The sequence below is a fragment of the Galeopterus variegatus genome, unplaced genomic scaffold (assembly GCF_000696425.1).
Source record: "Galeopterus variegatus unplaced genomic scaffold, G_variegatus-3.0.2 Scaffold335, whole genome shotgun sequence".
Taxonomy (NCBI): domain Eukaryota; kingdom Metazoa; phylum Chordata; class Mammalia; order Dermoptera; family Cynocephalidae; genus Galeopterus; species Galeopterus variegatus.
In genome coordinates, this window is record NW_007726446.1 from 382,489 (window position 1) to 407,806 (window position 25,318).

The 25,318-nt window shown below is 39.4% G+C and overlaps 1 protein-coding gene across 2 annotated transcripts in view; it reads left to right on the top strand.

The window, feature by feature from the left end:
- Positions 1–22,649, top strand: part of MYO3B (myosin IIIB) — a 393,995-nt gene extending 371,346 nt beyond the window's left edge. For both annotated transcript variants that reach the window (XM_008567646.1, XM_008567647.1), the window contains 3 exons: positions 19,404–19,510; positions 19,885–19,931; positions 20,754–22,649. In XM_008567646.1, the coding sequence (XP_008565868.1) occupies positions 19,404–19,510; positions 19,885–19,931; positions 20,754–20,892 (293 nt within the window). In that variant the 3' untranslated portion in view covers positions 20,893–22,649. The remainder of the gene's footprint in view (positions 1–19,403; positions 19,511–19,884; positions 19,932–20,753) is intronic.
- The last annotated feature ends 2,669 nt before the right edge of the window (positions 22,650–25,318 follow it).

Sequence of the window (25,318 nt, forward strand, 5' to 3'; positions counted from 1 at the left end):
GTTTATACAGCAAGTCCAAGCTCCATTGACAAAATTGATTACCCTCTATCAGATAGTCAAGTAATTTTCTATTAAGTTCTAAACAAAAACTCCCCATAGGTCTTGAATAGCAGCAATGAGATACCTATGTACATTCCTTTTCCCAGCTATGTAGCTCTCTCAAATAAATTAAAATAACTTTCTTCCTAATTCCCACTACATTCTGCTTCATGGAATGTATTTGCGCTAAATATCTTATTACTTACTGTTACTAAAGTGTACCCGGGAAAAATAAACAGTACGGTACTTTTTATCAATAGAGAACTTTTAAAATGCTAATTTCTATGTTTGAATAATTTCATAACTCAGCACTCTTGAGGATTTTGCATTTGGGTAGTAGATAAAATCTGAATTGCATATTTTGATGTGAGATGCTTGTTCTAATTAATGAGCAATTTATATATTGTGAAGCTAGTTTATGTAATTCTCAGTACATGGAGAGAGAGCTGGAAATACACTCTCCAAAGCCGTATTATCATGAAAAAGTGACTAAAGTCTCTGAATCAAGTAGTTGTAGATCAGGAAGCCAGAGGAGTCATTGGGTCTATTGGCCTTTTTAGGGATGAGCACAGCTGTGCTTCAGTAACCTCCACACAGGACTCAGATTAACCCCAGCTAACAGCATGGCAAATTCATTAGGACTATAAACAAACCATGTTCTGGAATGGATAGAATTAGCAGGTCAGCCCCCTTGGCAACTAGAGGGGTACCACCTAGATCCTTATGAAGCAGAGATTTTTGGCTGATTAAAAACAATCTGCCTCAAAATTACTTACATAATGTTGTATAGAAGCAGTATATTTAACCCATGATTGGGGTAACTTGTTTAAATAAAGATTCTATCAACAAGTGATATGTCTTTAATTATTAGGGTTTTTTTGTTTAGTTAATTTTTTTAAAGGGCAAGGGCCAGAGTCATTTCTTAAAACAGAATCCCCAATGACCAGCCCGTAGAATAACACATCACAGCAAAACTTCACACAAAATGTGTGTAGGGAAGAAAAAAAAACAAAAAACCTTGCACAAAATGGGGGTGTCGATGACAGTGGGGACAATAGGACCCTATGGGAGTTCTGCAGATTGGAAATAGAATTGGCAGTAGTTCCTATTTTCTCCTTGAAGGCTACATTCCTGGGGATGGGAGAGGACAAGGCAGGAATTCAAAAGCCTCCTACTACTGCATTCAATAAAATAAATAAAAGATAGCACACTGAAGAGACTCACAATCACATTTTATAAATCTTTGAAAATAGTAAGCATGGATGCAATTAATTTCCATCCCTTGTTCACAGAAAACTTGTCAGATTCTCCCTCCCTGTAGCTTCAGTGAGGGGCTCATGGATTTATTTTGCTTCGCTACAGAGAATGTACAGAGCGAAGCAAGGTTTTTCCTCCTGTGTTGACCTTCATCCAAATGTACAAATTTCATGAACCAATTTAAGAATACCATTTCCTCCTTGGCCTAAGAATCCTTCTTGAAAAGTAGAAAAGTGTGTTGTCTTTTGCATCCTAGTAGATCTCCAGGCAGACTCTCAGGGATACCGAATCTCACCCATACAGCTGCAGCAGGCTGCTGGGCCACACCTTCCCTGGACACCTGGACAGACTCAGAGAGCCCAGACTAAGCCATCCCCACCCTACAAAGCTGCACTTCCACCAATGAGCATAAACCAATGTGTTATCTTGTCTGTCACCTGCTCCACCCTTTGGTGCAGCTCCCATGAACCGGAACATTTTAGGGAAGAGCATACAGCTGGCCAGGCCAAGCCTGGTGGAGCAAGGGCCACCCCGTATGTGTTTGCATCAAGGGGTTTATGTGGGGTGTCATCAGATCTTAGGAAATGAAGTCTGGCAGTGCCAGTGCTCAGGACCTTAGGGGCAGCAGGACTAGTTCTGCTTCTTAGTTGAGTAAATTGTACCCTGAACTACTATTTCTTTATCTTTTTAAAAAAATAATCTTCACTTTCTAACACGATATACACCACACTTATTCATTACCCTTATTGTTTATTGTATCTCCCCCCACTAGCCAGTAAACTCCTTAAGGGCAGAGATCTGCCTCATCCCCAGTACACAGATCAAGGCCTGGCACAGCGTAGGCACTGAATAAAATCAAATGAGCAGTAAGGGGCAGATTGCACCATCAGGGAGAAAAGGATCTGACATGCTGACCCACTCACAGTGATGGAGCTAGGGTTAGAAGGGAATAGTGATTCTGAGTGGAACATGACAACTGGTATTTGAGCTCAACTCACCTCACTCCTCTTGATGCAGGTACATGGGGAGGAAGAGCTCATGTCTGTGAAGCAAGCAAGAACTCTTGTTAACTCTATGATACTTCAGGACACGAGCAACTTTACTGTGGGCCTTCTTAGCAGAGCATGACACAAGGAAGATGTCCTCCTTCTAACTTTACTGTCTTTTTAAGGACTCAAACACTGTCTTTTTAAGGACTGTAAGCTCCCAAAGGCTGGGTGAATCCAGAGGGATTTGTCCTTGGTAAGGGGAGAGGCCCATGATGAGTGGTTTGGGAACAGGGGCAACACTCAGCTTGGTGGGGGGGCCACCCAGAGCAGGTGACTCTGGTAATGGGGAAGAAAGGGCAATAGGCCAGCCTCTCTCTTCATCTAGCTGGACCTCTTCGTTAGCCTCCCAAGTGCCCTCCAACTCTCACAAACAATTCTATGTACCAACAGCAGATCATCTCTGTTAATCTCACTCTCAGTAATTACTTTTCGGAATCATGAAAACAACCTCTCATCCGCTTTTCATTTGGAGCTCTAAGCACAATCCTGCCTGCTAGCTCTTAGCTCTCACACCTGCTGGGATCTGAGTTCACACTGGTACTGATGGGACTTCACAGCAGAGGTTGTTCCTTTTGATACCTTAAGCCGAATTTCAACTCTGCCAAACACCTTGGTTCTTCTACCCACTACCCAGAACACCCAAGCTACAGATTAGTCCTTCCTCCTCTGCTGCTACACCTGAGACCCTAAAAGCTACTGCTGAAAAGCACATCAATGCAGATTGATGCCACTCACAGAATAATCATCTCCCATCCCAGCTGGGCCTATAACTCTCTCTAGTGCTAGTCCTGGACAAGCTCCCACTCCCATCTCCATCTGCACCTATTTTAAGCTTCTCCATGCTCTTCAATCCTCCTACTCTCCCACCACTGTACTGTAGAGGAAGCAATGGGGCATAACAAAGGGGCATGGGCTTTGGTACCAAATGAATCCTGGCTTCTACTGTCCGCTTCTTAGTTGAGTAAGTTGAGTAAGTGATTTATCCTCTCTGCAAAATGAGGATAGTAATTCTCAGCTTGTAAGGTTGTTAGAGGACTAAATGAGATCATTTATACTAGATACCCAGTGCACTGTCTGACACAGAACAGGCCAGTCGATGCACAGCAGCTGTTGTGATGGTGGTCATCACCATCAGTAGACTACCTGGATTCCTTGACTCTCTTAGGAGTGGAGATTACCCACAGGTATGAACTCCCTTTACCTCCTGCAGAGATTTCCAAATGGTAAATCCACCTGCACCCATCCTGTGCTGCCCCTTCCCATTTCCACAGACAAACTGCACTCCCTCCTCTTACCAGCGCTTACTCCTCTTCTCTGTGCTCTAGACCAGAGTTTCTCAAATTTAATGTCCATATAAATCATCTGGACCCTTAATGCAGATTCTGATTCAAGAGGTCTGGGACAGGCTGAGATTCTGTATTCCTAATGAGCTCCCAGGTTATGCTGATGCTGCTGGTCCACGGTCCACACTTTGAGCAGAAGGCTCTGTATCCCATTCTGTCCTGCTGCCTCAAGAGCACAAGTCCATTCCCTCTCCCTCAGCCCTGACTCTCAGAGAATACACAGATTCCAATCTCTTCTTTCTTTGTAAAGTTCTCTCCCCACACAAGCCCCTCACCCATTGCTCTCTTCTGTGCTCTTTACAGCCAAGCTGCTTGAAAGAGTAATGTTACTCTTGACCCCTCTTGTTTGCCTCCCATTCACTTCCTTACTCACTAATCCAGCTTTTGCCTCCAACGCATCCTTGAAACTGCTGTTAATTATTAGATGTCACAGTCACTCAAATGACCTCTCTGCAGCATTCACTACTGTGGAGCCATTCTGCCATTCTGAAGCCTCCTCCTCCCTGTGTTTCAGTACCATCACTTCCTTCTGCTTTGCCCCTCATTTCTCTGCTCCTGCCTTCACCTATAACTACACTTGGAAATTCCACAGGATCTTAAAGCCCAACGTTTCCAACTCTGGACTTATCTTCCTCCTCCTTTTGCCACACATAAACACTTACTCAATACTTGCAACGTGCCAAGTACAGTTCTAGGCACTGGGGGGATAGCTGTGAACTAAACAGGTGAAAATCCCTGCCCTCCTGGTGTGATAGGGGGATGAGACAGACAAGAAACAAAATAATTTCTATAGGATATTAGAAGGTGTTAAGTGCTATGGAGAAAAAAAAAATCAGGGGCAAGGGATAGACAGGGTGTGCTAGAGGCAGAAATATTATTTGAGGGAAGAACTTTCCATGAAGAGGAAATAGCCAGTGTGAAGGTCCTGAGGTGGGAGCAAAGCTGGTATCTTCAGCAAACATCAAGGAAGTCAATGTAGACAGAGGAAAGTGAATGAGGAGAGAAGTAGTAGGTGCATTTGCTATCTATTGCTTCTTACAAATTACACCAAAATTTAGCAGCTTAAAACAGCAAACATTGACTATATAACAGTTTCTGTGGGTCAGGAATCTGGGGACAGCTTAGCTGGGTGCTTCTGGCTCAAGATCTGTCACGAGGTTGCAGCCAAGCCATCGGCCAGAGCTGCAGCCTCATTTGAAGTCTCAACTTGGGGAAGGGGGTTGGGAATCCACTTCCAAGCTCACTCTCAACTCATTCTCTCACCACATGGGCCTCTTCACAGGGCTGCCTCATAGAACATGGCAGCTGTCTTCCCCCAGAAAGAGTGAGAGAAAACGTGCAAGGTAGAAACCACACTCTTTTTACTTTATGAATAACACCCCAAAAGCACAGGCAACAAAAGAAAAAATAAACAAATCGATTATATCAAACTAAAAAGCTTCTGCACAGAAAAAAAAAAAAAACAGCAGTGAAAAGACAACCTACAGGATGGGAGAAAATATTCACAAACTATGCATCCAACTAGGGGTTAATATACAGAACACACAAAGAACTCAAACAATCTAACAGTAGAAAAACAAGTAACACGATTAAAAAACAGGCAAAGGAGCTGAGTAGGCATTTCTCAAAGGAAGATATACAAATGGTCAACAGACATATGTGGTTTTATGAAGTTTTAGTATGACACTGGGCAGGAGGCTTCAAGTTTGTATATTTTTATCAAACAATTTATTTTTAAGAAACCTCTTAAACAACACACTGTACCCCACAAAAATGTGCAAGTAAATGTTAAAAATTTAAATATATATATATATAAAGAAACCTCGTATCCATTCCCAGGAACCCTATAACTCTGATCAGTTCTGGGTTTTCATTGCTTTAAAGTCATGTTCATGTGGTCACCCTTATATCCTAAGGAAACTGAAAGTTTCCATAAGAACAATGAGAACCATCAAAATCAGAGTGAGCCCAATTACAGAACTTAAAGGACAGGATTTGCCCGTGCCTTTTATTTTGTCACAGTGTTGTACTTCTGAGATTTGCATGTCTCTTTTTAAACAAGCTCTGTTCTATGTGGCTGGACCTTTAATATACTATCTCTGACAGGCTGGCCAATGATGGACACAAATTGTGAAAAATTCAGGATAGGATATTTTAAAATGGTACAGATTCAATGCTCAGAGTCTTGCATTTCTGCTGGGCTGCCAGCTGTCTTGAATACCCCTCCAAACGATGCCCACTGCATGGATCAGCAGCCAATATCACCTGACTCACTCATTCTGGCGACCCTATAGCTAAGGTAACAGTGCTGTAGATCTTCCCTGTTACCTTTCTCCCTAACCTAGGAATCTAGAAAATTGCCAAAAGCTTCTTGAGGGCAATCTTAGCAATTTCAGAAAAGTATCTTGACCATGTAAAAACAAATATGACCCTGACTGCTTTTTCTTGCACTGGCTGCTTTGATATCAGAACTAAAGGTATACTGAAGACTAATGTTAAAACCACACAGTTTGGAATAAAAATTCCTCTTATGAATTCAAAATTCAATGAATTATGAATTAATGATTGTCACAATGAGATAAGAAGCTTGCTTAAATTAGCATTGTAATATATCTTAATGATCACATTATAAGGCATCTCTGTTCTCTAAGTATAACAATCTGTGATCAAAAGAAATAAAATTATGTATTTTAAACATTTTTTTCTTTCTTACATATTTATAGATAAAGGGGAGAGGGAGGGAAGACCCAAAAGTCCAAAAGAAAAAAAAGAGAGAGAGAGAAAGAAAAAAGCTATTTAAGCAGTAATGCAAACCAAGTCAGTGACCAGGAATATGCAATATGTGACAACTCTGGCTGCCATCTCCTTGTGCAGATTGCCTTAGGATTACCTTAGAAAGTGAGCCCTCACAAAAAAATGATTACACTGTTAAAAAAAAAAAAAGAAAAAGAAAAAGAAAGAAAGCAAAGAAAAGTAAGTGAGCCCAGGCTTGTTTTAAAATTTTCACTGTGTTAACAATTACATATCAAACAATTGCTTTGGACACAGCCAAGTAGAGCTGTCTGGATTTTTCTTTTTAGTCACAGATCGTATTGCAGTGTGAAATACAGTTAAATGTGTAATTTGCTCTGAGCCCTGCCCACACTTCACACATGCCAGTTACCTCATTATACAGCATGTGTGTTATGATCACTAGCCACTGTCAAAGTATTAGAAAGAGCTTCCTGGACATACATTTGGTACTGGGGTGGTCCCGATCCAGGTGCCAATAACTGGTCCCATCATGGCCAGGGATTAACCTGGAAATGGGGCTGCCTGGCCCTACTCATAAATAGACCACACTGAAATAACACGACTTTCAGTGAAGGACCCACGTTGGAAATGACATAACTGTTCATGTCTGTATCTCCAAGAAGAGGTCTCCATGAAGGCCCTTTTAAAAAAATATCCAGCTTCTACAGCCTCTTTTTTTCCAGATGGTGCCTGGAGCCAAGTCTGTCAGAGACCCTTAGTCTCCTGCTGCCTTTTAATGCTGGTCCTTGATTGCTAATGACCCCCAGCTGGACTGGCTCCTCAACCCATTTAACCCCTCTCTGCTGGGTCCCCATCTCATGCAGGATGAGAGGCTGTGAGAGCTGGAAGTGGGAAGGTGCCAAGTCAGCCAGGTCCTCCCATCCTTTCAGAGCTGGTGGCGCGTTTCCCGGCACCATCACGGATGTCCAAGATCGCTCCAGTGGAGAGCTCATGTTAATATGATTTTATCTAGATTGTCAGATAAATGCTACCAGGTTTCTGATGGTAATTTTTTCTTTTCTTCTTTTTTTTTTTCCCGCTAAGAAAAGACAACTGAGTCTCTGAAAGTATGTTTCTTTTGGGGGTGAGGACTGAGGACCACTGATATGAACCCCCTGAAACATGTTCTTTTAGAAATTTAAAATTAAATTGCACTGGAACTTTTAGTCTGGTCAAACTTAGTGGCCAGAGCAGCTCATGTGCGTCAAAAGTATCCAAAGTTGCAGCAAAGAAGCCTGAGGGAAGATGATAATTAATGTCCTTGTCAAGGCCTAAGTTACTTGTATAACACAGGAGACAGCCATTTTCAAATATGCTGGTAACAGCTTTGGATAAGCTTGGCTTGTTTTTTGTGACATGCTGGAATGTGCATACTGCTATACTGATCAGGTAGGTGACTCAGAGAGTGGAGACTTAAAAGGGGGAAAAAAGTTGATGACATTAATTTGTTTAGAAATCTTGAGTCTGGTGGAAAGACTCAGGTCTTTTACAACTTCTTGAGGACAGGGTGAGCAGGAGAGATCATCTTTTGTGCATTGTTTCCATAATGGATTTTCATTAACCTCACATTGGATTATAAGAAAACAAGGGAAGAAATTTAGTAGTTCTGTGTGACTCTGAAGAACTGAAGTCTAAACTCTTGATCAAAGCAGAGAACTGAAAGCTTTGTGCCCCACTATTTTAATAAATCTTTAAATATTTACTGGATAATTGGACCAAATTTAATTTTATAATGTACTAAGGAAATTTGTTCTGAAATTCAGCACAAGATAGGAAAATAACATAAACATAACTATTTTCTATTTAACCTTTGTTTCTCCTGGATGCTTATTATTTTATTGGCTTTTTTAATATTTTATTTATGTTTTTGTTTGTCTTTTTTTTTTTGCCCAGATCCCCTTCCCACCAAAATGACTTTTTTAGAGATTAATATTGAAAGAACTACAATGATTGAATGTTTTACCACTAATACTTCACTGATTTCACTTTCGCATCTCACTAATTTTATGCAAGACAAAAATCACACCTGTGATTTCATTTTGGCCTATTGTTCACATCTTTTCTATTTTTGATCAGTCACCCTCACACACACTCCTGCCAGTCATTTGTATGTATAACCTTGCCCAAACCATATCAGTCATACTAATGAGTGTCCTCTCTATGAGTAAAAATATCTTAGAGTTTATGGGCCTGGGTGAGTGTTTGCACAGCTGTGCTCTATCAATCTGTACATTGCAGTTGTTGCTCACAGCTGGGTGAAGACTGAGGAGGTGAGGTTCTAATGAGGTCTGTTAGTTCACCAGTAACCAAATGACCCAGAAAGGGATTCAGATGAGCCCACCTTGTGCAGAAATGCTCTTTGAATGAATGAAACATGTTTGAATGAAATCGATGTATTTAGGGAGAACTTTTCCCTCTGAAGCCTGAATGCATTTTGATTGGTCTTCTTTAAATTCCAACAAGCTGAGTTGAAAGCATTTGTGTCGGGTTTTACAGATGAGGCACCAAGAGGTTAAGTGATTATTACTCTGGAGTTATAGCATCTTAAAGTTGGAAGGGACTTTAAAGAGCCTCTTGGCTAATGGTTTTCACCTTTTTCCTGCCTTCTCGCTGGCTTCAGTCAACAGACTCCCATCAGGCACATCTCTCACTGCACACAGATGCTCACACACTGGGAAGGAGTGTGACTGCAAGAAGAGCAGCTCAGAATCTCCAGGTGAGAATGTGTATATCTGACCACACCACCATCCTCTATTAAAAATCACTTTATCAGTCCAACTCCCTTGTTTTGCAGATAAAACGTGGCAGCCCAGAGAGGTAAGGGATTCATCCAAGGTGACATATCAATAAATGCCAGAACTTGAGCTGTGTATGCCAAGGTCTTCTGACCCCTACCCCCACCCCCATGTCCAGTGCTGGTTTCACCACAGCTCACCAGCACTTTGCACACTAACAGGAGGAACTGGAACCAGGTCCCCAACTCAGAGCTCAGACTGATGAGTGCCCCAGGGTCCCCTGCCACAGGGAATCAAAGACCTAGCCACAATTAGTTTAGTAAAATCAGCACTATCTGGTGTCCCACATCCTGAAGCACTTAAAATGTCATTCCAATCTTCAAAGAAATTCTTTTATTTCATTTTTATCTGCTTTTACCCAGGACATTGTTTCCTAGCTCCCAGTAGTTCACTAGGTGATTTGCATCTCATTAGAAGCTCCAAAAATGACACCTCCCAGACTGCTGCCTGGCATTGTGGGTCCACTAAGCATCAGATCCAGGTCTTAGATTTTTTCATGTTGACATTTTTGAAAAATCTGCGTTAATGCCGTTTTCCTACTGGGCACAGTTTGGGTGGCCATTTTCGCCTTAATTCCTGCCCCCATGCTGGGCTGAAGTCAGGGAACAGCAATTGTCAAAGAGGGTTCAAATGAAGTCAGTCATCACCACGTGAAAACACCCGGGTGGAAGGGACTATTGTGAGGCCTCGGAATAAGCAACTTCAAAACTCCTAAAAACAAATGTGACATAATGCAAATATTCAGAGTATTACACAAAGTAAAACAAAAGAAAGAAAATCAATTGAAAACCATTGCCGAAGCTGTATAACTGATTCTAAGCATCTGCTTTTTAAATATTTTCAACTAGTTCCAATCCCCCTGAGACCCCAGAGTTTTGCCCTACATTTATGTTTTGCTTTAAACAGAATCCCACTGGGTCAGATTGGCTTTTCAGCTTTGTCATTTATTTATTCATACCACAAAGCTCCAGAAGAATGCTGAACAGTATTGTACCTCTGGAAACCAGAGATAATATTTCTGTGGTCAGCAAAGTTGTTCTCTCGGAACAAGAGAAATGGTTTTCCCAGTGTCCAGGGAAATTAGGAGCCCTTGTGTCTGCTTTGGGCTCAAGCCATTTAATGCAGCTTCCAGTGCAAAGCAAATGCCTGATGGTGCCCAGAGGCCTATCAGGGATGCTTCTCCTTTCCAGAATTCTTTTGCCCAGTTAAAACTTCTCTGAGCTTATGCCAGCTTTTCAAAATGGCAGCTAGCTAATCTGCAAAATCAACCTAAAGGTTTAGGAAAGGGTTAAATCCCTGCTTTTTTCCAACACTGTCTAAAATTAAATTCATCTGGAAGGGGAAGGGAATTTATTTTAAACAATAACAATGCCAGAGCCCTACCCCTGAGCAATTGAAGTAGGATCTCCAGGGGTGAGGTCAGGACATCTGTACTCACATTTTTAAGAAGCCCCTCAGGTGATCCTGATGTACAGCCAGGATGGAGAATCACTCTGGAATAACAGGAATTACAATAACTCCTTAGCAGCACCTGCTATGCCTCTGGTGCCATGTTTTCTCTTTTTATACATTATCTGTCATTCTCACTTGAACCCTGCAAGGAAGTGGTCATCATCACCAAGTTCAGGCCTCTGATAAGTGCTTGAGGTGGGATTCATACTCGGGTTTTTTCAACTCCAGTGCTTTTTCTTTTTGTTTTCTCACAATACTCATGTTTCTCAAAGCATGGAACACCGGTCACATGAAATAACACTGAATCATGTAAAAGAAAGTTACTCCTTTTTCATTTCTCAGCTTATATTCTTCGGATTAGTTTAAGGAGAAAGTCTGAGTGGTGTTAGTAGATCTTAAATTCCTCTCACTTTTGCTGATCTCTCTTTTTAACAAATCTTTAAAGAAGCCCAGAACCTTCTGTGGAAAACAGAATCTAGCTCACGTGTGATAATATTATTTTGTTTTCATTATGTTAACTTGATAGTTTACTTCTATTTATGACAAATGACACTGGTTTTCCTTTTACAGTGTTGAATAGTTTCATTTTTAAATAATGTATTTAAGTTAAAAAAGAATTAGTTAATTTTTTTTTTCCTTTTTTTTTGTCTTTTTTCGTGTCCGGCAACGGACCGCAACCCTCAGTGTCGCGCCCGTACCGGACCGGGACCGGCAATGGGATCGCAACCCTCGGTGCTGCGCCCGCCCCTCGCTCAGCCAGTGAGCGGGAACCGGTCTGTATGTGGGATCCGAACCCTGGGCGGGAGCGCCACCGCACTCCCAAGCGGCGCACTGTAGCAGTGCGCCACCGGGCCGGCCCAGAATTAGTTAATTTTTTATATATTAAATAAAAAATAGTAAGGGGGGTCTTGAATACAGCAAAAAATGTTTAAGTAGGTGTTTCGGTAGATGAATGACAGAAGTTTGAGAAATACTCCTCTACAACATGCTAATTTTAAAATAGGCATATTTGTATCTGTTAGCCAGTGGAACTGCACATCTACCGTCTCATCCCAGCAGATAGGCAACAGCCTATTCCATCTATTTTAGGTCTAGCCAGACCTATGAACTTTGCTGCTGCTTCCAGCTGAAGAAGAATCCTGGAACACAAATGGCTAATAAACACAGAGGCTTGGGAACATTCACTCTGTCAAGTAACAATGAAATGCAAATAGAGGCACAAATGAGGTGCTGATTTTGCACTTAATGAGTTTTCAGACATTTTCTTAAAGAGTTGTTTCATGCTAGTGAAAGCCTGCCAAAATGGGTAACCTTAGGTATAGGTGGTAGAAGAGTATTTTGCTACACACTTTCTGGATGGCAATTGGAAAAACAAATCATAAGTTTTTTAAATATGCCAATAATTATACTTTAAGAAATTTATTCTAAGAAGTAACGGGGATTTGTCAAAGATCAGACTATGGGTATGTTCCTCAAAGCACCGTTTATTATGGAAAAACATTGGAAACAACTTCTGTGTCCCAAATCGGAAATTATATAAATTAATCATGGTTTATTCATAAAGTGAAATACCATGCAATCATTAGAAATGATGCTATTTAGACTATCTCTGGAAGGTAAATAAGAAACTTGTCCCAGCGGTTGCTACAATTATGTGAATGATACCAGGGGGTGGAAAAAAGTTGGACTTCTCGCTGCTTCTTATTTGAACATCATGTTCATTTATTACTTTAAACAATGTAACTCTAGTAGACTAATAGCAAGGAAAAATACTTATGACTTTATTGATAAGTGGACAAAAAAGCCATAGCCCAAATTAGATGAATGACTGCATTTTTTTAGTTAAAAAAAAATGAATACATACTTGTATTTCTAGAAAAATATTGATAGGACATTAAGAAAAAAAATACAAATGATCTTTGTTTTTAAGAGGCTGATTTTATCTCCCTTCTTGATAGACAACAGGTTCCCCAGAGGCATCTCAGGATAGGAAAGGCCCTCTTCCTACGGATTCCTTGACAGAAATGTCCCTATTGACAGTCCGAGAACCAAAGAGTAGGCCTATTAGTAGGCCTATAGATGGAAGAGATCTTAACGGGAATGGTGAATAGTCACTATTTATTCATTCATCCATTATCTGTTGAGTGTGTGCCAGGCCTTGAGCTATGAAATGGTTTAAGGGGAAGTTATTGCCACTTCCCTAACTAATAAGTAGAAAATTCCACATAGACAATTGATAACTCCAGCATCTTCCACAGGCACTAATTTAACTCAGAAATGTTTTCTTTGTAGCAATTTTGCAATTTTGAAGAAGATTGTTCATGACATAACATGGCAACTGGGAAAATTTGTAGCTTTCCTTTCATCTTAGAAAGCAAGATCTGAATTACATGCACCCCAGGAGAAAATATCTCTTTCTCTCTCTGTGTGTGTGTGTGTGTGTGTGTGTGTGTGTGTGTGTGTGTGTGTGTTTGTGTTTTACAAAAGCCCACTGAAGTTTGACTTGGTGAGGTGAAAACTTATGAGAACGTTTCAGTAAAAGTAGAAGTATCATAATAGAGGCCATGGCCTAGGCCTTGCAATGTTGAAACAAGAGTCCCGAGTTCTAGCCCCATCTCCAATGGGAGACCAGCACAGGGGCCTGAGCTCCCTGGGCCTCAGACTCTGCAGATTTAAAAGCAAGGGAAAGAACCACAGAGGTTTATCCCCCATGTAATGACTTAAATTTGAAAAACTGAACTACCAAGACATAATTCCCCCCTTCCTACTTCCTGTCAAGGCTCTGAGCATCCCTGAAATAGCCCATGCCTTAGGGCATATGAGGGGCAAGAGGTTTACAATGCTTTGGAAGATTCGGCCATAGACTGCATTTCTAAGGTAGTGTAGATTATTGCTGACTTCCTGCTGCTGTGGTTCCCATTGGGAAGGAAAGATTTAATATGGTCAAGTGTAGTGGTTCTCAACCCTGATTGTACATTAGAATCACCTACAGAGACTTTTTAAAAACTACTGGCATCCAGGCCTTGATATGGGTATTGTTATTTTAAAAGTTTAACAACTGGTGTAGTGTAAAGAAAATACTCTCAGACATTGAAAAACCTGAATTCTCAGTTGGGCTTTTCCTCTAATTTTCTGTGTGATTTTTCAATCCCCCTATGCCTCTGTTATCTTTTTGGGGTTATACATCCTTTCCAAAATGATATGAAGTAAAGAAAAAGATATTTTGTAAAACAAAATTCACTACATAAAAATGAAATAGTAGGGGAAGAGGCACAGAGCCAGAAAAGACAGTTCATCTCTCTGGACACTGTTTCATGGAAGTATCCACTGGAGTACCATGCAGCATGGTCAACCCTCACCGAGGAGAAAGATTGTCCAGCTGACAGCTGGGTTACTGTCACCTCCAAATGCCCTGAGAACATTGGTCAGAGAAATGATGCACCTCCCTTTATGCACAGAGTTGGCAGAACTCTTTAAATTAATTGCATAACTTTAATCCTATTTAAATGTCCTAGGGGTATATCTCGTTACCCCATATGGGATTTGCCATCTGTAAATCTAGAACACTGAACGCTCTGTTTGCTTCAAGAGGATGTTTTACTTGGCAAGTGACCCTGGGAATGCCTCATCCACAAAATGGCCATCAGGTCTGCAGTCATACTGCTCAGAAAGTATTTGTGCCTGCTGAGGGCCCGCAGGAGGGTGCCAGGGACTATAGGCCTCCCAAGCTGTTTCCTCCCAGGACCCTTAGCACTAGCCTGCCCATTCCTCAGGGGCCAAGAACCCATACTGCACCACCAGGCCAAGGAATGTTTGGTCTGCATACCCCATTCTGCCTCCCTTGAGGTTGTCCTTCTAGGTAGTTTACCAGAATTGGCACATCTGTAGCAGGTGATGAAAAGTGAAACATTATGTTTTAGAGGACAGTGTAGGAGGGAGCATTTGTAGACAAAATAGCTGTAACTCAACAAGTCAAATTGGAATAAAGGAAGCCATTTCCTTCTTTATCTCAGAGACCCTGGACAAGAACAAAACCTTCATTTGTGACTTAAAATTATGCTTGAATTAAAGTTCCCAGATTTAACAAATAAAAATGCAGTACGTACACCCAACCAGATTTGAATCTCAGATCAACAACCAATCTCTTTTTTTTTTTTTTTTTTTGGCAGCTGGTCTGTTCAGGGAACTCAACCCTTGACCTTGGTGTTACAAGGCCATGTTCTAACCAACTGAGCTAACTGGCCAGCCCCTGTAATCATTTTTTAAATATAAATACGTCTCTAATATTACACGGGACATACTTAGACTAAAAAGGTATCCATTATTTATCTGAAATTCAAATCTAACTCTTGTCCTTTATTTTATCTGGCAACTCTAGTTTGGATATACCTGTATGTTGAATTAAGAGAAAAGAAATATTAAAGTTTTAAACCAATGTTTGAAGTTATGTAATGAATTGACTGAATTCAGCTATTTTTCTCTCACTAGGGGCTTGGGCAAGTGTGCAGCCACACAGTGTGATGATTTGGGGTTAAGGAGTGAGAAGTATGCATTTCCCAGTGCTCCTGAAATGCTATCAAGACTGCTTCCATTTTCTGACAGATTTAGCTCCTGTTTATTATAAAGTTCTACAGGAATTCAGAACAGAAGGATGTGCTGAAGATATCAGATACTAAATCACAGGTGCAGGGATTCTTAAAAAGGAAAGAGACCTATGTTAAATGCAAACTGGTATTCATGACATAATATACCTTTTAAAAGCACAATAAGGAGGTAGCCCCCAATGTATTACAAACTGGAGAGAGTGGTTTGGTTTACAGACATTTACGTGGAATTAGACCACATTCAGAATACACGCATCATTGTCTTTGAAGTAAATAACTCATACTCTAATGAGAATCTGACAGTTACCTAGTTCAATTGCACAGTTTATCTACATAAACTAATCAAATGAACTAGGTAACTGTCAGACAACCATATTGTTTTATATTGTAAAGCAAACTGACTGGCTCAAAAGCCAAAAGACAGGAGCTCAAGCTTTCACTTTGCACCTACAGATTTAGCCTTGCTTAGCATTAGTTTCTTCATCTGCTGAAAGAAAAATTTTTATCCTACAAGTCTCACTGATTTTTTAATTTTCAAAAATTTTCAAAGAAAAAAATCATTATAAACTTCTCGATGCACATACATACATGGTTTTAATCAATGTGCTATATGCTATTTTGTATCTTGCTTCTTTTTCTGAATTTTGAAATTTTATCTAACGCTACCATACCATATTTATCAGTGCTTGTTGGTGCTTTCATGGTATGACAATATTTATATCTCAGAGTTAATTTCTCCCCAATTATTAAATATTTATCATGTTTCTAGCTTTTATCTACTACAAAAAGTATAATTATATTCATCTTTATAAAAAAATTTTTCTTTTGATTTATTTCACTGGGACATGTTCCTTTGAACAAGTTGCTTAGCTCGTGTTGTTTATTGTCAGGTTATACTTTGAGAGGGGTAGAACCTTCAGACTCACCTGTTTAGCTGGGGCCCCTCCCACATTGTCTTTTGAACTACTGGCTTATGCTCAGTAACAGAAAAGTAGCAGTAACTGTTTTCATTGAAGCTCTTTGCCAGAGTGATTGAACATTTTTCAGGATCTCATTTCCTAACTGTATTTCAATGCATGTCAATGTTTCTCTGTTTCTCTCTCGCCTCAGCCTTTCTGCATTATGGATGTAGACTTTTATGGATATATATTTTTAATTGTCTTTATCTTTCTGTTACACTTCCTTTCATCTTAGTTTTGTTACTGTCCATCACACAGAATATTTTACTTTAATGTAATTGAACATATTCTTGTCACTAATATCTTCTTCCACAGTTGAGGTAGTCTATTTTGTTTCCTTCCAAGGTTTTTATGGGAATGTTTAAAATGTTTAGCTATATATCTCATCTGGAATTTATTGTGGCCTGTGAGAAGCAAGAGGCATATTGAGAAAAGTAAAGGATTTAGAATTTAAGAAACTAATTTGAGTTCAGCACTAGTTTATGGCCTTAAACAAGTCACTTAACCTCTTAAGACTCAGTGTCCTCTGCTAGATTGAAAGCAGGGACTTTGTTTTATTTCTATTTGTCTTCCCCCAAGGTATCCAGCAAAGTACCTTGCATATAGAATAAATGCTATAATGTTTATATTTAAGTTATATTTTTTGCATACTGTTGTCAGATTGTTTCAAAAGCATTTATTAAATAATGATTCATTTCCCAATTATTTATTTAGTTGCTTACAATTGGTCATATATGAATGACACTCAGATTTGTTGCAATGGCAAAGCATCTGGAAGTTGCAGCACTCTGTAGAACATCATAAAATATGGAGATATTAAACCTAAAATAATGAAAATTAAAATTTGATGCTAAATCAATCAGCTTATATCAGATAGTATTGATAGCATATGATCAGACACTAACAGCTTTTTAAAATTGATGAGAGAGGGCCAGCCCGGTGGCACACTGGAGAGTGCGCCGCTTGGGAGCGCAGCGGCGCTCCCACCGAGGGTTCAGATCCCATGTGGAGACCGGTTCCCGCTCACTGGCTGAGCACGGTGCGGGCGCAACACCGAGGGTTGCGATCCCGTTGCCGGTCCCCGGTACGGGGGCGACACCGAGGGTTGCGATCCCGTTACCAGTCAGTAAAAAAGACAAAAAAAGGAAAAAAAAAATTGATGAGAGAAATGTTAAAATTGAAAAAATTCTACCTAATAACTTAATTTCTTCTAAGAATCAGGAAAAGAATACCAACCAATGGAACAGCAAGTTTGTGAAGAGCAAAGGTTGTGAACCATATCTTATATTAAGCATTGCCAGTTGAGACAATATAAATAAGACCCTCTGATCAATTGTAAACACTATATAAATATAAAGTCCAGCTGAACTGGGCTGAACTCTAGCTGAACCTAAAAACTATTTAAGATCAGTCTTTTGAGCTGCAGTTGATGGTATTCCTGCAGTATCATAAAGTCTGAGGGAAAGTAGATGTCAGACCTCCAGTACACGTTCACACTAGCAACCTGACCTCTGGAGACTTCTGTTCATTAATCTCTAAATCGGAAAGGAGGTAACACAAAAGGCCTCACAACCTTGCCTTCTACTATATATCAGAATGTGGACTTCACAAAGAGAACAGGAAGTAGGTATGTTGGAACCATCAGAAAAAAACCCATTTCAATTCTGGATTCCTCATACTTTGAGAACAATGCGAGCACAACAGGCTAGCCTGCACAGTGTTCCTGAAGTTGTGGACAGGGATGCCTGTTAAGGCCATTGGAACCATCTGCAAGCAACATGATTTTGCTATGCTAATTAATAATTTTTCATCTAGATTACTTCTATTTAGACTTTTGACTTAAACAAAAAGCTTCTTGTTAAGAAAGGTAATATGCAGTAGTTTAAAAAAACAAAAACAAAAAATGCCTGCTAGAATGGGGGTAAGAGATCTAGGGTTGGGTTCCCACTCTGCCACTTGATCTGAGATTAGTCATTCACCATTTACGGGCCTCAGTTTTCTTCTGGAAAAAAAAAGGGGGGGCGGGATTTAGAATGAATCACTTCTGAAGTCCTGTATGGTTCTAATAGCCTTGTCCAAACATAGATATGTCCCAATTTAAGAAAAATCAAGATACAAAACTTTATACTTTATACTTAGGAAATGGGTAACTTGCTATTTATAATGGTTCTTGCTGAGTTACTTGTTAAAAATTATCCCAGAATTTCCTTAAGTAGTGTAAATCTCTAGTAAAGTTAAAATATAGTTCCAAGTACAAATCTCCAACTCTTTTTTATGAATAATTAGTTTATGATAAACAACCTGTCCGGATAAGTGGTATTTCTTCTCTAGACTATGACATTCACAGACAATATTCTATGACAGGTGTGTGTGTGTGTGTGTGTGTGTGTGTGTGTGTTGGCAAGAAATTAGAACTGGTGAATCCTGATTCAGATTATAGAGCCAAAAGGACAGCAGATTCCATGAAAACCATTTGCTTGGAAGGGAAATGAGTTATGACTTCATCTGACACGTGGTTTCTTAATCTCCAGTGCACTCTTGGTCCAGGGCTCTGAAATCAGGATTAACAGGGAGTGGCTGCAATCATCCTCGCCCCTTCTCCTTTACACTACCTCCAGAGACTGCATGGATCAGTGGTATTGTTCAAAGCCTTTCAGTAAATACTAACCCAAGCCATTTTCCCCCCAAAATGTATCCCTCCAAAAGGTTTGTTTCTCATCTCCCCAAGAGTATGTGTGCTCCAGATGTCTTTGAACTCTCACGGTAGGATGTGGAGCAAACGATCCCAGATTGCCTTAGTTGTCCTGAGTTATCCCACTAACTTCTGCTTTACCAGTGGACAAACTAATTTGCTTTCTGTCACTCTGAACTGCTGATTCAGATCAAGAAGATGAAGGCACAATCACAGGCAGTGGCCCTTGCTTACACTTAGCAATTCCTACATGTGTGTTTTTGTAGGATGACATTTCTCCTAATATTAGCAAAGCTTCTAACATGCCTATTAAAACAGGACATAATTTCTACTAAGTTCATTTATGTGAAGAGCCATTTTTCACTTAATTTTCCCAACATTTGGGATTGTTTACAGTAAAGTTTTGCTGTCTTGTTGCAGGTTCAAAGAATGGTCTTGCACAGAAGCAGCGAACACCTCGCCGACGATGTCAGCAGCCCAAAATGTTGAGTAGCCCTGAGGACACCATGTACTATAACCAGTTAAATGTGAGTTCAAAGTGGTCATAAAGCTGTTTCACTGGCTTTGTTTCCAGTTAATAATTCTGTTATTAATACCTGTTCCAGCCCCTCCAGCCCCTCCCCCTCTCTCTTATGCTCTCGTCTTGAACATGTGCTTAGGCTCTTTATCTGTTGCTTTCATGTCAGGATGTCTGCCTTCACGGTGAATAATTGATGTGGTTTATCAAAGACGAGCAAGATGCATGCTTCATCAGGCTCACTTGAGCCCTTTGATCAAAAAAATTATGCTGTGACTTCTGATATTATCAGCATCTGCTTGCATTCAACACAAAATCACTTTGAATTAAAAATTAACGACTTGCTGCTTTGCTTTGACTGTGTGTTCTTGGCCCTCTCCACAGGGAACTCCAGAATATCAAGGGAGCAAGAGGAAGCCAAGAAAACTTGGGTAAATATCTGTCTTCTTAGTTCTAAGCAACTGTAAACAGAAGGGGTCCTTTGTGATATTACAGAAAATGCAAAACTTTCCAGAGAGGCTTCTAAAAATATGCAATCTGGGTATCACCACTGTTATTGACATTGGAAACTACTTTTCACAGTAGTGAATATACAAAACTTGAATCCATTCTGTCCAAAAAGGCTGAAATTATTACCTAAGGGCAAAAGTTATTTTCACAATTATTCCAGGGACTTGTACTTTCTTTATAATTTTATACAAGTAGCAAGTTGTATAAAACTCTCCTTCCACAAATTAAAGTACTAAGTGCAATAGGCCACTTCCTCTACATTATCCTATCCCTGGGCCTTAAAACATGCACAGAGAAAAACTTCCCCCAACAGTTAGGCAGAGAATAGTAAGGAGTTTGTGGCTCATTTGATTGATTGTATCTCAACTGAGAACAGCAATGAATTAGATCATAGGTACTAGTTTGAGAATTAAGGGAGATCAGGAGGACAACTTTCTCATCTAGAGGGAACCAGACAGAGACAGACAATTTAATCACATAGATCAAGTTGCAATATGACCACAACTTCCAGACACCACTAAATTGGACCCTTTATCAATATGTGACCCAGAGGTAAAAGGCTTTGTGACTCAGACCCTAGTACCTCTGTACTGGGAGACCCTGAGCTACCTAAGCTGTCCTTCCCCTCCAGTGTTGGGACCCAACCCTGTTCCAACTACTCACACAACTTTAGCTGCCACAATGATGACTGTGGCATTTGTCTTCAGTTTCTGTTGAAAATTCTCTTCTTTTCTTTGTTGCAGCCAAATCAAAGTGCTTGATGGGGAAGATGAATATTACAAATCTCTGTCGCCTGTGGACTGTATCCCTGAGGAGGACAACTTAGCCTGCCCTTTCTTCCTTTCCTCATCCTCAAAGGGAGATTCTTTCACTCAACACTGAGTTGTATTTCCTGACGCTTATTTGTCCAGCATTAAGAACAATTGTGATAATTGGCTGATTGTCATCAAATAAGAAAGCACTGCCGTGGGGTCAGCTTCTTTGGACACATGGTCCACGCCTGTGCCTTACTGAACAATTTGCAGATTCCTAAGCATCTTCTCATATCTTTGCCACTCTCCCACATCTGTTGTGCAGCCTGAGCTAGGCAATCCCTCCTTTTCTCATCCATGGGTCCATGTGGGACACTAAGAACACCTCCACTACATGCCCCCAGCACCTAAGAAGGGAACAAACAATTTCACCATAGGCCAATCATGAACACTGATAATATTTCTTTATCGTCCCACCAAGTCACTTGCAATCCATATAGAATCTGCTCCAGTGGGAATCCAGGGGTGCCTTTCCTGCTCTCTTCTCCCCTTTCCACCTTTTCTTTACACTCCCCGCTTTGCTGGGCTTTTCTACTCCTCCCACCTCCCCCAGGTTTAGGGCTCCACTGCTGAGTGTCCCCGTCCTGGAGGAGCGCCCCCAAGGTCTCCTACAACAGGATAATTTCCCATATTTAGGCAGAGGCCTAAATCATTCAGATTCTTTCTACAAGGCAAATAACCCCTCTCTTGCTAATTATTATGCTGAGAAAGGCTTTGCCTCTTTATTCCACCTTGCCAAGATGCCAAGACACTCATCGCTTTAGTAGTGAAAAGAAAGGAGTGAGAGGAAAAGAAAATGTGGGCCCATCTGAGTCCAGGTCACATTGTTTTGGAACTCTCCACTCACTGATCAGCTGTCTCCACTAGGCTGCATGTGGCTTCAAGGGAAGGATCTTATCCTGTTCATCTTGGTGTGCACAGAGCCAAGCACAGTGCCTGGTAGTGTGGACATCCAGTAAATGTAGAATGAATGGAGAGACTTCACTTAGTTACACAAACATATGTAACAGGAAAGTTACTTTCAATTATATGTCATACATGATTAATGACTTTTCTTACACCAGCTCTGATTTTTCACTCAAGGTTTGACTAGTCCTATTGTAATAATGTTATATTATATAATACTCAATATGATTCAATACGACAAACTTTTTTGAGCACCTACCACATGCAAAACAATATGTGAGACTGCTATATGATATAAAGACAAGAAAACAAAAAAAAACCCTATAAGACCCTTTCTCTAGAACACATATTCTCAACATTTTTCTCACTCTAAAATACTTGGCAGACAGTATGCATAGGAGTACCTAGATTTTGAGAAAAATAACGATAAAGAAGTAGAAAAAATATTATGAGAGTTTTGAAACGGAGGACATTAATAAGTATTCTGTGAACATAAATAATGAAATGAGGCATTTAAAAATCTCTGAAATTATGATATTACAAGAAAAAAGAAATAAGTATAGCCAATTTTTCAATAGCTAAACTTTCCTTTTTAAAATATGTCTTAATTTTTTTCCAGATCTTCACACAAAAGGTAATGTTTATAAGGTATCTAAGCAGAGCAGAAGAAACAGAAATAAACTTTATTTTATTGTTTAAAAAATAATGTCTAGGATATAGAGAGTTTTAATGTCATTACTAATATATGAATGCCTTTGGAAATTTCACTTTTGTCTTTGATTTGTCTACTTTTGATTTGATATTAGCTGCTCTTCAAACTGTTGAATAGAAATGTTCATAACTTCCCACTTGTCCATATACAATGTAATTGTTAACCTGCCTTGTTTCTTATTAAAATATACCTATAACTAAAGTTAAAAGGAAATAAAAGTCATTATAAAATCGTGATTCAGAAGCTCTGCAATCGTGACTGATGCAGCTTTAACTCCTAATAGTACTTTAGAAACAGTGTTCACTCTCAGCTGCAGCATAGATAAGACAGACTGTAGACATTAGTCTTGGGCTAGTCATGATGCCACAAACTCAAAAAACAATTCTTAAAGCAAGTCGATGAGAATGATGCAAACTGGAATCTCATAAATGTCTTATTAGAGTTATCAAAGTAATATGCACATGGCAAAAAACGAACGAAATCAAATAATCCAAAGGGTTTACGGTGGAAAGGAGGCTTCTCCATGTCCTCCCCTCAAGAAGCAATCTTTTTTTGCTTCTTGATTCTAATTCTGATTCTTCTGATGGTTCCCACCATATCTCCGAATAATTTGCTTCTGCCTTCTTGGTTTATTACTTTCGACATTTACTCTCCCCCAATGAAAATGTGAATTTATTTCAATCTCTCCTCCCCTCTCTCTTACTTCTCCCAGTACTTATAATTTTGTTTAAACTGTAGTTGACTACCTTTTAAACTTTAAATTATATAATTAAACATTTATTTTTTGTGCCATTGACTTTCGATAGTATCTCTGTGAGGATATCTGACATGAGGAAAACCAGCAGACTGAGAGACAACATCAAGACAAACAAATAATTCTAGGAATAGAACACTTTTTAAAAGCTTCTCTGCAGACCTTTAGTGTTCATAGAAGCTGTTGCTTCTTCAATTTTGTTTCATCAGCAGATATGTATCCGTCCACTTTTTTAAAAACTTCCTTTATTTTTAAGTGTAAAACATATACAGAAAAGGGCACAAATCAGAATATTTAGCTCAATAAGTTATCAGAAAGTCAACATCCATGTAACCACCCCTGCAGTCTAGAATAGAACGTTGTCAGCACCCCAGAAATCCTGTCCTTTCCCAATCACTGCAACTCCCTTCACCTCCCCAAAGATAAACACTCTCATGACTGATCGTAAAGACTGCCTTGATTTTCTTTATAGTTTTACCACTTACATGCATTCCTAAACACTATAGTTAGGTCTTGCTTCTTAGATTTTGGAAACTTTATATAAATGGAATCATGCAGTGAGTAATTTGGGGGGTCTTATTTCTTTCATTTAATGTTGTATTTGTGAGATTCATCTATGTTGTGGAATGTAAATGTAGTTCATTGGTTTCCATAACTGTACTGTTCTAATGTATGAATATGAAGTCATTGATTTAGCCGTCCTACTTTTAATAGACAAATATGAATTGTTTCCAATTCGGGGCTATTTTAAAAATTGCTGCTACGAACATTATTATATATGTCTCGGTGTCTATTTGCATGCTTTTCTGTTGACTATATACCTAGGATTAGAATTGTTGAGTCATAAGGTATACATATCTACTTTTCAGTAGACAATACCAAAGTGTTTTCTAAAGAAGTTGTACCAATTTAAAATTCCACTAGTGGTATAGCCGAGCTCCCATTGTTCTGCCTTCTCACCAGCTTTGGCTGTCATCAGTCTTTTTCATGTGGGCACTCTGATGGGTATGCAGTGAATCTCATTGTGATTACAGCTTACATATCCTTAATTAATAATGACATTGAACACATTTTTTGTGTTTAATGGCCATGTTAAGTAACTTCTTTTATGGCATGCCCATTTTTAATTGAGCTAATTTTTTTTCTTTTAATCTGAAGGAATGTGTGTGCATTGTCAGTTACATGTACTGCAAATATTTTTTCCACTAGGCGACTCACACTTTCATTCTCTTAAAGTAACTCTGATGAAAAAAAGTATGTAATTTTAACATAGCACAGTTTATCAATCTTTTCCTTTGTGTTTAGTGCTTTTTTATGTAATCTTTAAGAAATCTTTTCCTACCCCAGTGTCACAAGGATATTTGCCTTTAGAATCTTCTAGAAGCGTTATCGTTTTGCCTTTCACATTTAGATATTCATCCCATCCAGAATTGGTTTTGTGAATGGTGTGCAGTAAGGGCCAGCTTTCATGTTTTCTACGCGGATATTCAGCTGTCTCAGCCCCATTTAATGAAAAGGCCATCCTTTTCCTTCTGCTCTAAAACACTACTATTTACATGAATCAAGTGTGTTCATGGGTCCATTTCCAGATTTTCTACTCTATTCCATTGATCTATTTGTTTATCCTTGTCTTAAAGACTATACCTTTATAATCGGCCTCAGTACATGGCAGAGCAAGTCCTCCAACATTGTTTTTCTTCTCCAAGAGAAACTTCATTAGTCTGAACCCTTTGCATATTATAGAATCAAATAGTCAACTTCTGAAGAAAAAAAAACTGCTGAGATTTCTTTGGAATTATCCTGAATCTATGTCAATTTGGAAAGAATTGTCATGTTTACAATGTTGACTTCTTAATCCATGAGTACAGTATATCCTTCCATTTATTTAGTTATTTCTTCTCTCAATAATCATTTATAATTTTATGTGAGAAATCTTGCACAGATCGTGTTAATTTTATTCCTGTGTACTGCATATAATTTTGTGTTATTTAAAAGGTTTTTAATTATTTTTTATTTTTTATTTGTTGTTATTATATGGAAATGCAATTGATTTTTTTTGCATTTGAGATCCAGCAACTTTGCTAGATTTACTCATTAATTCCAATAATGTTTCTGTAGATACTT